This window comes from Vipera berus (genome assembly GCF_964194415.1).
Source record: "Vipera berus genome assembly, chromosome: 2".
Taxonomy (NCBI): Eukaryota; Metazoa; Chordata; class Lepidosauria; order Squamata; family Viperidae; genus Vipera; species Vipera berus.
The window spans coordinates 235,932,013-235,948,752 of NC_138203.1; the positions used below are offsets into that span (position 1 = coordinate 235,932,013).

At 36.9% G+C, this 16,740-nt stretch overlaps 1 protein-coding gene across 1 annotated transcript in view; it reads right to left on the bottom strand.

Annotated features, from left to right (window-relative positions):
* Positions 1-5,254: 5,254 nt before the first annotated feature.
* The window catches only part of PODXL2 (podocalyxin like 2), a gene marked incomplete at its 5' end in the record, with an annotated part of 65,691 nt that continues 54,205 nt past the window's right edge, over positions 5,255-16,740 (bottom strand). Inside the window, 4 exons of the mRNA XM_081317734.1 lie at positions 5,255-5,912; positions 6,039-6,218; positions 11,906-11,967; positions 14,098-14,254. Coding sequence (XP_081173860.1) covers positions 5,703-5,912; positions 6,039-6,218; positions 11,906-11,967; positions 14,098-14,254 — 609 coding nt within the window. The 3' untranslated portion in view covers positions 5,255-5,702. The remainder of the gene's footprint in view (positions 5,913-6,038; positions 6,219-11,905; positions 11,968-14,097; positions 14,255-16,740) is intronic.

Consider the following 16,740-nt stretch of genomic DNA (forward strand, 5'->3'; position numbering starts at 1 on the left):
AACTACTACACCAAACTGGCTCTCTATTACAGGGGTCCTCAACCTTGGCAAGTTTAAGGCTTGTGGACTTCAACTCTGGGAACTCTGGGAGTTGAAGTCCACAAGTCTTAAAGTTGCTAAGGTTGAGGACCCCTGCTCTATTACAATCTTTTTGTTATCAAACAAGATATGTTAACAGGGGGGAAAAAGGTGGAATACTCCCATAGTTATTTTCATTGATGGAACAAGCAATTATCTACCAATCATCCACTACTACTTGGATTATAATATTGATTGGCAATAAACTCTTAAAATATTGCACCTTTTTTCTACAGAAGTCTTCTTGCAGCATTAACATACAAACCTTTTGTTCCATTATTTTCCCTGTGATTGTTAACTCGCTAAACACACCATATTTTAAAGAGTTGTCAGTTAATACCAAATACTGAAAAAGTACTGAAATAATTATATTTGTGGATGAGTACAGAATGGGGGTAGGTGGGGAACAAAGTAGCTTGAATTTTTCTGCGTTTCTTCTTAGCCACCAGAGGTCAGTGTGGTTTAACATAAGTTGCCAAGATGGCCATAAATTTAATTTGTGGAAGAGGACCATCTCCCTCTTATTCTTGCCCATTATTTTTACCATTTTGCTTGATTTCAATAAAGGCATTGTCCAGCTGAAGTGGATAGTTATGATTGCTTTTCTATGGCTGCCTTCTATGCTTATACAGAAGGTCGTAATTTAGGGACCTTGAGTGCTCTCAGACAGAAATGCATTGTGTGATTATTCTGCATTTTACTCCTTAATAAGTTTTTTTTCTATAATAAACAAAAAGATAGGAAAAGTAATAGAAAAGAAGGCAACATACCAGATTAAATATGACAGCGCCTGGATACTTTATAAAATTCTTTAAATAAAGGAAGGCTTAATAAAAAAAACTTGTCTAGATTGAAAGCATTCCCTGTCTTACAACTTACGATTAACAGTCACTTTTTAAAAATTATGCAAGTATAATAAATATGCATTTTTAAAACTAATCAACGCTATTAAAAACCAAAATAGGAACACAAGAAACAGTGTAGCATTTGATCATATCTATGTTGTTTTCAAGGCATCATGTTGTATTAATAAATTGTCATAATATATAGTTTTTCTTTTCAGAAATGTTGCTTGTAGACATTTGCAAATTAATTGGCCTGCCTTCTTACAGAAGGAAAAGATAAGTGCAAAATTTATCAGTTAATATAATTATTGAGAAACCAAGGCAAGGTGTTGGTTATAAAGCAGGTATTTTTGCAAATATGTCTTCAGTTCACTTCCTTTCCTCCCTTTTCCCATCAACAAATCTCACCAGGCCCAGTTTTGTATTATTAGCTGAAAGTTTTGAATAAAAGAACAGGTGAGTTCATTACATTGCTACAACAAATTATTATAACAAAATACCTTAACTTAGTATAGAATGGCCTGATAAGAAAAAGATTAAGACTGAGAAAAGACAGAGTAGAGATTAGGAAAATATATGGGTGTCCAGAATCAAACAATAGTTAGGATTATATTACATGATAGCCTTAAACCCTATTAAATGAGTTTATATAACATGCTATGGCCAACAATGGTATGGTTTAATATGAAGATCTTGTTCATGTTAAGATTAGGGCAAGACTGTAGATAGATTTCTATAACGCAGTGAACCACAAGCTCCCTGATCGTATTTTAAATTAGTCTATTGTGTATGAACCCAGTCACTGAACCTATTGGTTGGGGAAAATTTTCTGGACAACATAAAAAACCATTCCAGGGAATAATTCAAAGCAAATTGCATGTGACAGACATCTTATGAAAGCATGTAGACAATGTAAGAAACTGCAAAAAGATAGGATGATGCTATTAAAAGAGCCTTGGTGGAGCAGTGGGCTAATGCCTCCTTAAGTAACACCAGCTGCCTGCAATTAGTGCAGGTTCGCATCCCACCAGGCTCAAGGTTGACTCAGCCTTCCATCCTTCCGAGGTAGGTAAAATGAGGACCCAGATTGTTGGGGGCAATTAAGCTGACTTTGTAATAATGCCGCTTGGGGTGTGTGTGAAAGCCCTAATAAGCAGGCATATACATAGAATGAAGGCTACTGCTAAGCTTGTAAGCCGCCCTGAGTCTTCGGAGAAGGGCGGAATATAAATGGAATTTTAAAAAAAAATATTCTTACTATATGTCAGAACTGCTGGCCATGAACAACTTGTATGTTTTCCATGAAAACATGGAAGTAGCTGTTCATCAGTTGGTTCCAAATTGACATAAACAGAATGGGTTAGTCAATTAATTAGTCCTTAAACCAGATAGAGCAAGAGAATAATAATAAAATAACCAAATACCACCAGCTGCAGACAAGACAAGAAAAAGATTTTGAAAGTGGATCTGTGTCATGGCAATTAACTGCTCAACAAAGAGTTGGATCCATTAGCTATCAGCACTTGACAATCCTTGGTCTTACTCAAAAATCTTATTTGAATACAACTTCAGTACACTCATTATGGCATCTGCACACAAGACTATGCTTAACATCCTTGTAACATGCAGAGGAAGAAAAGCCATTGGTGGAATAAACTGGGAGTGGCATGAAAGAGGAATATTGGATTATAAGACATCTTGTGAAACCTATTTGCCCTGTCCTCTTTAATACCCACTAGTGGCCTAGAGTCTAAATTCCTTGAGGCACAACTGAACAAGATCTTTTATAATAGATTGCAGTGTGTTCTTGTATATGGAAGGAAAGATCATAAGCAATATTTCTAACCTTACATTTAAATCAGGGGTGTCAAACTGCCGGCCCATGGGCCGGATGCGTCCTGCCGAAACCACGCCCACCCCATTGCCGGCAATGGAAAAAAGGTTGCGATATGTCACGTCACGTGACGTTGCGAGTTTGACACCCCTGATTTAAATGAGCATTCTTTTATTGTCATGCTTAATATTGAATGGTGCCGTTTTCTGCCGCTCATATTCAGTCCCAGAGATGGCTGGTTGGCATACCCTACACACAATTTGAGAGCAAAGAATAACCAAATTGAAGAGCAAAACAAATTTAGGGAAATATGAGTGAAAGAAAATAAATGTGGTTGCGCTTCTTTTAATCAAGATAGGAAAAACATCAGCTACAGAGTTATAACTAATTATTCCTCATAATTCCTGATATAGTTAGGACAAAAAGGAGACAAACAATAAATCAAATGAATAAAGAAAGATACAAAAGATCTCAAAAACAGCATCAGTTAGAAATTAAGATGCATGTATCTCCCCCACAAGAAGGAATATGTGATCTTGAAATATACAATTTACACAAGTTTACTACCCCAACTGGAATATAGCTAGGGATTTATTAATAATTTTACCTCTATTTCAACAAGACTGTCTAAGAGAAGGTATTTATATAGTATTTATATATATATATATATCATTGAAATTAAACTGTGCTAAAAATCATTTTGCCTTATGGGGACAGCTTTCAGTACTCAAAGTGAGCTATAGATGAGATACATATAGATTTCATTTACAAACTATTGTCAATTTTCTTTCAGTACATATGAATTTTTATGTGCAATTTTCTCTTAAAGAGCAAGTTGCAGTTCAGTTGGATATGCAATGAGAAATCTACTGTTTTTCAAAATAAGACTATGGGATGTGTGCAACATGGTAATGTTCTGAAGAAAACAGAGCAAAAAAATACAAGATTATTTATCAACACTGAATAAGACTGAATCAAATTCTGCTTCTGTGTTTCTTAAAAGAATTTCTGGAAAAAGCCTTGGGGAATTCTGGTTTAATCAACTCTTTCCATTCTTATGAGAAATCTTGGCTCCAGTTTTGATCTCAAGGGCTCTTGTAAGCTAACCAAATTTATTTAAATAAATCTCTTGCTCACACAGACCAAGTGAGACTAAACTATAATGTATTGCATAGCTATAGAACAGCATTCCCTATGTTTCCTCCAAGATCAGACAAGAACTAGAGACAGTAATTACCTCCGTTCTCATAGGAACTAAATTAGCTGCAGTAAAACACCTTTGAGGCTGAAACTATTTAATTATTGCTATTCTGGTCTAACTGCCAATCTTAAGAACTTATCCAGTTGATATATTTAAAAGAGAGCCCACAACTCCATATTTTCTTATTCTTTATTTCTTTTCTCATTCCATTTTTGTTCTTATTCTTTTTCTGCAGGAATCTCACTCCTTCTCCCTATCTTTTCACTGATGTTTGTCATCCATCCTCTCATCATAATTTACTGTTGCTTTTTAAAATAAAACCCCATTTTTCCAACTTCTAAAATTATAGAATCATCATCCTATCATAGGATGCGTGCTGATTTTCAGAACCAAGGAGCCTGGGCTAAAAATTAGGCTCATTTCTCCTCATGTAGAGTCTCAGTTTGGACTGGACCATCCACCACTGTCCCTTCACAGTAACAAAAAAGGGAGAAAGAGAACCACATTACCAAAGTTATAGATTAGTTTACCCTAATGCTGTATTTAAACAACATGGCACTCAGAGCATAAGGGTAATCATAACAATGTGACTTTTCTTGCAATTCTTAGCTGCCCAACAATTGTTGATACCATATATATAGAGAGAGAGATAGGGAGATAGATAAATAGATAGATAATATGATAGATAATCATGGTTTTTATCCACAATTTCTGCCCACTGCCAGCTAGAGGAACACATTTAAATGAGCAGATAATATGATATGCACTAAAAGCCAGCCATGGCCATGGAAGAGGTGTGAGAGAAGAGCTAATAACTGGTATGCATGATGTATTCCTGACTAACCATCTGCTATGCTCATCATGTTGTCTGAACATACTGCGTCTTGTTGAAATGTTAGTAGGAATTTATTCTATATTAGGAAAATAGTTTTCTTTATTTTCACCAACAAAGCTAGAGTAATTCAGGGCCATGTCTAATCCTGCAGTTTCCACTAAGAATTTTTGATCCACATTAAGGAGCTTCTATTGCAAAGATAATTACCAAGGTAAGGAAGTCATGCAATCTATCAAATGAGAACCTAAAGTCAGGGCAATACAGGACATCAGGACTTGTGCAGAATATATTTTCTTGCCTAAACACAACCATTCAGAGTAGTTAAAAAAAATTGCTGCCCACAAAAAGATGCCTTAGCCTAACCACTTGCCCTTCTGTGGTACATGGTGGCTTTAGGAGAAAGCCTCACAAACCTCCAGTAGGACAACTGAGCAACAGGATCGGTGGTGAATTGACAGATGGTCTTAAAATTACATCCCAAAGCATTTCAAGGAATATGCATTTTTTTATCATAGCTTCTCCTATTGCACTTTTGGAGACAGGTTATGAACCCAATTCTTCCAGCTGCTCTACTATCTCCACAGCAAATCTTTCAGGAAGTATCATGTTGGAGCATGATAACATTTATTTTTCAAACTTGGCCATTCCGTTCTTCTACCAAAAGACTAGAGCAAGTGCATCTTAATGTGATTAAAGCATTGGCGCTACCGACAGCAAGAGACAAACATGCCCACCCCCACCCCACCCCCTTGGCTCAGGGTGGCCCTTCTGGCTCCAGGACTGTGCTAATGCTTCAGAATCATTTTGAGTAGATTTATTCCAAACTGAAAAATGAGTTCCTGAGGAGCCACCCTCAGCTTTAGGCCCTTAAATCAAGCGCAAGTGCAATCCCATCCATGGGATCCTCGCTTAGAGGTGGGTATCTTCCTCAAACGCCTCTCCCTCTTCATTCGTTTGCTTGCTAATCAGAACATCCCAGCTCTCCGGTCCATTAACAGTTCCCCCACCATTTACAGTCGGCTTCTTTTCTTGCATCTCAGAGTGGCTATCACTGGCTACATCCAAGGTGGGATTGTCATGGCAACCGTTTTCAACAAATCGTAGTTCTTCACCATGTGACTAGAAGAGAGGAAACAGGTGGGAGAGGAAAATGAAAAAAAAATGCATTTGGGAAATAAGGCAAGCAACCAGGAAGCTTTTGTTTGGAAAAATATGAGTTTAACCCATAAACCTGAAAGGACTCACCATGTTCTTCATTTTGGGCATGCGTCTCTGCCAACAGTTGTAAATCAGTCCCATGATAATGATGATGACACAAATTGAGCCGATAATAACCAGCACTACAAAGAGCTTCCCATAATCGCTGTGTGTCTGGCTGGGACATGACTGGCAACTTGATGTAGTTGTATAGTTCTGGATTCCAATCTAAAAATGAATTGTTAAATACACTCAGTGCAATAATAATTTATTAAATTTATATGCTGCCCATCTCACTATCAAGCGACTCTGGGTGGCTCACAATAAAATAACAGCATAAAACAATTAAAAGTTTTAAAAACATTAAAGAATTGGGCATTGAAAGCTAAAACATTAATGTGAAGTTTTTATAATACACACAGAGAAAAATCCCATTCTTGCAATTTCTTCACAGGTCCGACTTCAACTGAAACGAGGCAGATGACTGGTGAAGTGCATAACTTGTTTGTTGGCAATAGTGTCCCATTTATGGAATAGCCTTTCCAGATAAGATTGCCTAGCAACAAATTTATGATCTGCTCAGAACCACATGAAGTCTTTTTAAATTTTCCCTGTCCTTGTAAATAGGTTTTTTTCCTATTTGAAATTCATGCTTTAACAGTGAAGCTAATTTAAGAAAAAGGTGCCGGAACTCACACATGTTATACAACCTGCCTTGCCTACCCTACAAGGTTCCATCCAAAAAAAGGTGCCGAACTCCGTTCTGAGCATTCTATGAGAAAAAAAGCCCTGGTTCCTCCAGGCACTGGACTAAGTAAGACTGGAACGCGGCAGATGTATGGTGGAATTCTCTTTCTGGGTCTCCATGAGATGTAGCCTTGATGTTAGTATTATTGTTTTTTTTATGTTTTACTGTTATGCTATGAACTATCTGGTATTATTGTATATAAATGGACTGGCATATAAGTCTCTTAAGTACTTACGTACAAACAGCATTTCAATATTGTCAGCCAGAAAACCTGTGTTATGATAAAACTATATACCTGCTGAAAATAAATCAATGAATTTTATTTGTTTACATTTGAAACATTTACATTTTTAAGATATAACTGTTTGACTCTGGGAGATTGCCTCCAAGACGGCAAAACCATCAAGTCATCTCCTCCAAAGCTGAAGAAAGGGCTGTGATTGTGGACAGTGCTTTTTTTGTAAAAGAAAAAGGTGCCGGAACTCACACATGTCATACAGCCCGCCTTGCGCTACCCTACAAGGTTCCATCCAAAACAGGTGCCGGAACTCCGTTCTGAGCTTTCTATGAGAAACAAAAGCCCTGATTGTGGAAGACAAAAATTCAACCACAGAGCTGCCTCCTAGACACCCAATATTAGCAATAATGCTTATTCTTAGATACTGCTCCATAGTGCTTTACAGCATTCTCTGAGGGGTTTACAGAATCAGTGTATTGCCCCCAATAATGTGGATCCTCATTTTACCAACCCCAGAAAGCTGAGTCAATCTTGAGCGGGTCAGCTTTTTTTTATATAAACAAGTTTTATTGATTTTTTAATATTTACATAAACATGTATTTGTGAAACAATATGGTGGTTGGGTAGTTAAAATAAGAAATATCCAGTTGTAAATAGTTCAGGTTACATCAACAAAAATGCCCTCTCTAATTCCCTTAGTGATTACATAGTCAAAATAAGCAAGTTAGTACACTTCTAGTTATCACCTAGTCAATCAACAAAATTTAAAATATATTTTCAGTAATACATATCAATATCCTGTTTTTAAATTTTATCTAATTGCAATAAAATATTCTAGCATAGCCTATAGTATATAGGAAAAAGCTTAATTTTGGGTAACCCACAATTCCCTATTTCAAGAAAGAATAATTCTTTTGTCTACAAAACTTATATTGTTCATTACAAAACATTCTTATGTTTTAGCATTAAAGTCTAGTTTTCATCTTAACAAATCACCAGTTATTAGAAATATTTTTTGCCTTAACCGTTCAAAAATTATTAAAATGCTATCTTTTATATATAAAATTCTAGATTCTATACTATAGTTCAAAAGTAACCACTGAATATTCTATAAGTCATCTTGACCATACATCAATTATTAAAATACTATCTTTTGATATTTCATTCCAAATTCTATAATATAGTTCGGAGTTATACTCTAAAAGCTTACTTTTGTTTTCCTTTACAGATCTAAAAGCTAAAAGTAAAATCAGTGATATTTTTAGAGATTCCCCTTAATCTATAGAAAGATATTTTTATAGTCTATCTTTAGGAATCCCAAAAGAGAAACAAGTTCAGTTTTTTAAAATCTAACTCTTGCCTTTCTTTTGTGCCAATCATGCTTCCCTCTTGGCATCTTTAAATTCTCACATGTATCTTCCTTTCTTCCTATACCCCATATTTGAATCCAGGGGGCGTATCCAAATGTCAGTTTTGCAAGGAAAATGTCCCCTTTGTAACCATTGTATTTTTGCTTTGATAATTCAGTTTTTGGTGCTTGATATAATATAATTGTCATTAAATCAGTCAAAGCTTTTTGTTCTTCCAATTCTATCTGAGTTAGGTAGAAAGTAGTAGCTGGTATTATGGTTGTCATTTGATCAATTGAATTCTCAATATAGTATATTTGAAGGCCTTTAGTGTCTTCACTCTTGGTGTTGCCTTCTTCAGATGCTGTTGTAAGTTTTGTAGTTGCCATTAAAGTTTGGACTTTAAGGTTTTCTGTAGGTTGCTTTTGTTGTTCTTTGAAATCTCCTATTTTAGTGTTAGTTTCCACTTCTTCTATTTGGTTTTGGGTTATCTTTTCCTCATTTACAGTCAGAATTTGATTTGGTGGCTTTAAGTTGTCAGATTTTTCTGGGAGTTTGGCTTTAATTTGCTCTGTCATTGCCAAGATCGTGTCTAGTATCAGTTTATAATCAAGTGGTGGGATATATTCATCCATTTGTTGTTTGCAGTTAAATCTTCCATGGAGGCTGTTTTAATAATAGTCACAGATTTTCCACCTCCTGAAGAGTTGTATTCAGTGCCAGGTGTTCCCACACTTATCTTTAAGCATTGTTTCAAGGACAGCTCTGTTATTCAGTCAGCTCTCACAACAGAAAAAGGAAATTTACTTGCTGTACCAGGTTTTGCCACAAGATGTCATCAATAATATATAACATGCAATGTAAGAATTTTTTTCTTTTTCTTTTTTTCCTCCAAATTAATATAGAACTTTTGTAGGATTAGTCCAAATTTTTTTCTTTAATTTACAGCTTAGAAAGAGGATAGGATAGTGGATCCCCAGCAACAAATAGAAGCTTTTTAGTAAATACAGATGAAATTGCTTAAATTCTTTGCTGAATTAATTGAATTTTTTTTGTTGCTTTGAGGCTTTAAGATTTGTTCCCAAAGTAGATATTCGCCATTTTCTCAAAAAATGGGGAAGGAGATTTTCAGGAAAGTCCCACAGGAAGATGGTTAAGGGAATAGGAAAGGTAAAAGCTCACCCAGATCCTCCAGATTGCTTCTTAGTGCTAGGTAGTGCTTTTGGCTTTCGGCAGGGAGTGGCTTAGTGATCGGCCATCTTTATGGCCGGTCTCCTCTTCTTCAGGCCAAAGGAGATGATCCCAGATTCCAGCAGAGGGTTGCTGCCCTTCCACAATCACAGGGAAGTCCTCCTCTCGGTAATCACCCCTCCAGGCCGATTTTTGATCCTTTTCAGGGTCCTCCAAAAAAGAAAGAAACGGACGGCAGGAAGCAGACTGTTCCTGCACATCTGGAAGCACCGCGTGCGCGAACTGGAAGCCTGGTCAGGTTTGAACTCCTGGCAGCAGAATGCAGAGTCAGACTGCAATACTGCATTCTAACCACAGTGCCACCACGGCTCGTGGTATTACTCTCTCTGAATTATTGTTGAATATTTATTCTGGAAGAGCTATTATGAACTTTCATCCTGGATACCATGGGGATGCTCCCTTCTACATGATCATTTGCATCCCCCTTTGTGTGTTTTACACCAAGGCTATAGTTGGGCAAAGAGGTTTAAACCTCAGCCTGTAGAGGTTCTTGAAGAGTGGGTGTTTGGCAGCGTAACTGGACCAGAAGAATTGGCAGTGTGATTTTTATTGCATGTATGCTACTAAAGAAGCATGTTTCTTCATGACAAGGTCATTGTTTCCCTCTGGACTTTGTTACAACAGCGGCAAGTAAACCTTTAGAGAATCAACCCCTTCAAGCAGTGAGATCACATTCAAATCACCATTTCTTGAATGTTTTCAAGGGATGTTTCCATTTCAGCAGAACTTTAGAAATAAATTATGTAAAGAAGCTTGGATTCTATCTGTTCTGTTCTGCCATCCATCTGCTCAATTAATTCCCCCCAAAGAAAATGGAATGGGACCAAGTTTGGGAGAAACTGTCAGAAAAAAAGAGTGAATTGGAAAATGACACTTTTTTTGGGGGGAAACACCCTTCCTAAGGGAAAAAGAAGGAACTGCTGACTGCTCCATTCCTAAGCCCTCCTTCCTTCTGGTCACAGGGCTATAAACAAATGCTTGGGAGGGATTTCAAAAACACCAGCTCTGCTTTTTCTATTTGCTTCAGTAGTATGTCCTTATGAGCTCAACTGAAGGCTCATTTCCAGTACACGTGTTTCATTCAGCAGAAATGAGATGTCATATTTAAATTCACAACACAACAAATTGGACCTGGAGAAAATGAATTCGTCCCAATAATAGGCACTTTCAGTCAGCTTATATTACTATGATTGGAGGAAATTGTCTGCTAATTCAATTTCTCTCTTTAGTGGATGTTTTGGTGAACATGCAGGAAGGTTACAGGCTGAAAAAATGGACAACCATTACTAAAATTCCATGCCCAAGGCAAAATAATCATGTAATGAAAATGTCACTTGGAAGTATCCAATGAATTCATGACTATTACATATTTATGGATAGAAAAAAAATAGATATAATACTACATGTAAATGTATGTTTTGTGATGAAATGTTTAACAGTGAGACAAATGTGCTCTGTCTTATTTAAAATACATTGAGCGGTAAGTTTTGAGGAACCGGGGTTGGACATTTTTTCCCCTTTTTTATGCCTTCTTTCGGGTCTCTTCATCCCTCCCTCCCTCCATTTCTTGATTTGAGGATTTTTTTAAATTTCTTGTCATCACAAAAAATCCTAAAGATTGTCAGATTTTGTAAAAAGTGCAAATTTCAGTATAGCTATTGTTCTGCACAAACTTATCACCCTTGTATATCAAGAGGCCATTGCTTTGATATTGCTGAAATGTCCAATGGGAACATTGTGCAAAGCCCTCTGATCTTCATGTGGTCCCTTGTGAACTTTCTAGATTCTGGGTACAAAAACAAATTTCCATAAGGAAATTCAGCATACATCACATTTGGGTAGAGAATGAGAAGCCCAAAGCAAAGTTTAGCCAATGAGGATTTCCTACAGACAGGACAGAAAAGTTCAATTACTGGAAACAATACAGCCCTAATTCTCTGCATACAATGAGCAAGAATGAGATGCAGGCTTAATTTATATATTTATTTTTATATTAAATTTAGAAACCACCCATCTCCGTCACATATCAACTTTGGACTTTTAATGTCACTTTTTTTAAAAAAATGCACAGGCTCTACAGTAACTGCTGGTAGGTCTAATCAATTGTATTGGTTAGATAAACAGAACCAAGAAGACCATACCAGATCTCAGTGCAGGAATACAAACCCACATAATCACTCACAGCTAATGAAAACTGACAATGTAGTAACAATGTAATCAGTAATCAACAGGCAGAAAAGAAGAGACTACTGTACATGGTTGCAGGAGAAAATCATTTCATTTACCCTACACAGCTTAGCTTCTCCTATGTAAGTAAATAAGGTCTTACCTCAGCTAAACTTTTCTGCGCATCACCTAATGCCAAGAGGACATCATTTGTTGGAACAACCCCTAGGAGATGAAATGTATCAGATTTTTTAAAAATGCATTAATTCAGGGTACTGTTCTGCTTGCTTTCTTGAGTAGAGAAAAATGTCTATATCAAAGCATTATTTCCTATTTAAAAGTAATAATATAATTGCAAATACCATTTCAATGTAGAGTGCTACATATATTTTTAGAATTCAAAAACAATGCTCATATCGGAGGTGGAGTTCTACATGGATAGAAAAACCGTATGTTACAAGCATCCCGCCATCACTATTACAAGAACCAGTGGGGTCTGCAATCACTGCGAAATATTGATGTGCATGTAGTGACTTCATCATGCCAATTCCCGTCATCTGACACAAGTACATAAATTGTTGCCTCATATGTCTTGTTTTTTTGCCCCCTCTCCATTTATCCTCCATGGATACACAGTCATAAGAATGGATTCTTTGTAAACATTCTGTAGGCCCACATATTGCAAGCCTACCTCTGCATTAAAACTGTTTGAAATAAGCAACCAGTTGCCATTTTAACATTAAATGGTTGAGAAAAAGATGTTACGTAATTCTAGAATTTGTTTTTATCCACTCACTTTTTTGCTGAATAAGATATAGATCTTTTAATTTTGGGTGGCAGAGCAAGAAAAAGCAAGAACCGACAATATATTTCAACCCCAGAGACAAACTGTTCGGTACAGGAACATCAGTAATGTGAACCAAAAATAAACTGGATAAAAGCAATCACTGCTGGCCTGCGAGCCCTGATAGGCTTGCTTGGACCAGAACCACCTGTGTAAATACACGCTCATATAAACACAAGCATACTTATTGTCTTCACATGCTGCCACTATATCTCACTGTAATACTGAGTGGTATTTTTGAAATAGTATCACTATTGGGGAGGTGAAGGACATGTTTACCAGTCTAGAAAGAAATATAAGAATGTGATCTGAAGAAAACATTGCAGAGTAAGTGGGGATGTAATGGATTCTCCATATCTGGGACAGAGTTTGTAAATCCAACTCAAAATTTTACATACATTGAAAATTACATCACAAATCAGCTCAAATGATAACAGGTAGTCATCAAAGAATGTCTTTAGAAATGCTGCACCAACAAAAATGTGTAGAAGAATATGATGGGGGAAGAGTAGGATGTCTATGATTTATATAATAATTTAAGAGGTTTGAAGAAAATATGACAAGATTCTAATGCAAGACAGCAGAAGGAATCTTGTAAAAGATTAAAAGGGGAGAAATAGTTTGAAAAATGACTGACAGTATAAGAGTTAATATACTGATTTATGAAGCTCACTTGAAAGTCCCACAGAACCTTTCCAAAAACAGCCACTGCAGTGCAATTTTAATTTAATTTAATTGGAAATACATATGGAAAATCATAAAGTAAATAAGATTTGGGTGTTCACCCTTCTCAACTATTTGTCCTACAGCATGACTCCTAATATAATGTCCAAAATCCAATCACAGTTCACACCTCTGTTATACAAAGCAGATATTACCTGACCTTGATGATCCAACAAGGCTAGGCAGAGTGTTATCTCACTAATACTTGGATGATAGGGAAGCAGGGAATTTTATGTACAGGCTAGTCTAGGAAGTTGAAAAAATTCTAGAAGAAGACCACTACCTCTTCTGTGTTGCTATGAAAATTACATGGACATGACTATAAAGTTAGCAGAAAGTGAGTTCAGTTTGAGGGAGACCTTGTCTGTACCTTATGGCATTTACTGAACAAATAATAAAATGCAGGATCCAATCTGGGTTGATCACTGGGATCAGAGGATTAGTCTTCCGAACTTTAGGACTCGTGGCTGGAGCCCATCTTCAGGGAACTTCTCTCTAGCAAAACTTCTCTAACATTCTGCTGAAAGAAGTTCCCTGAAGATGGGTCCAGTACAAGTCCAAAAGCTTGGAGGACTAAACCTTTGGTTCCTGTGACTGACCCAGATTGGATCCTGCATTGTTACCCTAGGACTGGACACTTCATTTGTGAAATAGTAAAATCCTGTTGAAATGATGTCTCATGATGTCCAGTTAGATGTTTTAACAGCATGAGAGATGCTTGTACAGAGAAAAGACTGAAATAATCACAATAAGAGTCAGACACCCTTTATTTTTCATCAAAATTTTACCATGTTCTCCTGCCAGGGTCATCAACAGATGTTTGTCGTTCTCGTTAGGTTTGCTTAAGGAGAGCAACCATTGCCCCTGCAATCCATTGTCATATCTAGAGAAGGCATCCTCCATCAGGGCAAGCAACCGGAGGCCTCTCTCCACTCGGAACTCTTCCTATAGCAACAAATATCTGTTAGTCGCCTAAGTAAAAACAAGCAGATCTTATGAATACACACTTTCCCAAACAAATACAGTCTATCAAAGAAAAAAAGATACCTACTAAAAGCCAAGATTTTGAAAGGTATCCATTTCCATTTTACTCTTATCAACTTTATTGATCAAAATGTGTGTTCATGTAATGGCTCCATCCTAACTGCTGCCATTCTTGAATTTTGTCATTTTCTGACTGCGGCAAATGTTACCAACCAGTTTTAGTTTATGCAAGCACACAAACACAATTAAATTCATTTTTTATCAGCTGGTCATATAACCTGGGGATCAAGATGAGCGTGAGATTATCATTTAAAACTCAGGGAGGAACAAAAATGCAAAATTAATAGTCTGGAGGTGCTGAAGGTAACACATAAGGATCTGACAAGATGCCACCCTGATTGATGATAGAAGGGTATATCTACCTACATCAATATTGCAATCTTTGGAGGAAAGGAAAAACACACAGAATTAATAATATTTTAAAGAGCAAGTCTAATTATTGGTACCCAGACTGCAGGTCAAACAGAGACGGTCCTGTTCTTCTAAGATCTTGCACATCAATTGGCAATGTCATCCCCACATCTATTCTGGCTCAGTTGCCGTGCCAACTCAAAGGCCACTCTAGTTATTAATATGTGCTAACACTACTGGTTGCTATGGGAACCTCAAATGCTTGGGGCTGGCACAGGCTGAATGGGGAAAGACAAGGAGGAGCCAGATCTGAGTCACAAGGACCCACCAGAACCTCAGCTCCCAAGGCAAAGCTTATGAACAGCAGAAGATAAAAATCTGGGATAGCAGAGCAACAGAGCCCCACCCCCCACAAAAAGGAAAGGAAATTAGGAAAGCAGCATTAGTAGTATGCAATCCCTGGACCACATCAGAATTATTGGTGTGGTGATAAGTCCCCCCTCCATCAACACAGACTGAGCAGTCAGAGCCTTATGGGGAGCAGAGAGAAATGTGTTCCTGGGAGAAAAATAACATTTCCGTTGATATGACTGGACAGAAAAATACCACCCCTTTTCGGTAGAACTTGATGAATAAATGGCCAGTGCATCTTTCTTGCAATCTCTTTTCCATTTCTGTAATTCAGAAATGTCAGTATAAATAATGTAAAACAAGGAGAGCTCAAAGAACTATCTTTCATCATGATACAAAGTAAAAGACTACATGCTTGTTCAACCAGAGCTGATAACCTTTAAAAATTAATGAAAATGCCTATAATTTCTTTTAGCACTATGAGCATATGCGATAGAAGAAAAGTTACATTCCATCAAGTTACTCAAAGTACAAACACTCCACCTTTTAAATATTTTTGAATCATACTGCATTGGCAGAAAAAATTGGATGCAAAGCATGATCTCTTAATGCATTGTGCAGTAATCTGTTTTGGGTTTTAGCTGGCAAGACCAGATTTATTTCATGATTATTATATGCCATTTCTTATTTCCTTGATTGTCTCTGACGTACATCTTTTTAAAGCTAATGAACATGTTTATTTTTATCGGTCTGGGAACACTGAAACATCCCAATATCTCATTAAGCCTCCATTTGGATATAACTGGTGCCATTTTGGCTACCTAAAGGTCAGAATTGCACTGGCAGTATATCTGATATGCCTGTAAGATAACTTAGCAGCCCTAGTGAAAACCTAGTGAAAACCCAGTTTAGACAGGACCAGAATTCTTAATTTGTTTCTTTGGTTATTTTAAAGATTTATATACTGCCTTTCTTTAAAAACAAAGCTATTTATAAAATTGATTTATGTAGCTCATTGTTCAATGTTCTTATATATTACATCATTTCACATATGGGGGGGGAACTCTTAGACTAGAATATTGTTCCAAGATAAATATAATAAAAATGCAATTTAAAAAGTTGTTCAATTTCACAGGCACAATTCCCCAATTGATTGTATGCCATCAGGTTCCTGACAATTCTTACCAACCATCTACACAGATCTTCTGCAGGATGATCGTCCCTAACCTAGCCCTTCAAGTCTTCCAATACTTGTAAGTATCCAATCTGGGTCACTCACCGGCACCAAAGGTTTAGTTTTCCAAGCTTTCAGACTTATGCTGGAGCCCATCCTTTTCCAAAAATGTACACATCACCATAGTAATTTAATCTATTTAAGTAATTTAAGTCTTGTTCTGCTGCTTCCCCAATTATTTACTCAATAAACGTAGTGCTGGTGGTTCCCCTGGAAGACTGAGGAGGAGGAATTGGATACTGATGTATACTGTAGAGGGCAGAGGATGGTACTGAAGGGCAGTGGGGATACCCATTAGCAAGACAATGATCAGACAAGTGTAGCTTAAATCCATTGCAAGAAATGAATTTGAGGCCCCCTACCTGATTCACACATTGATAAGGTGAGGGAGAAACAAAGCACATTCAGACTTGCAAGACTCTGTTATCACAGCTATCTTAATAAGGGATGT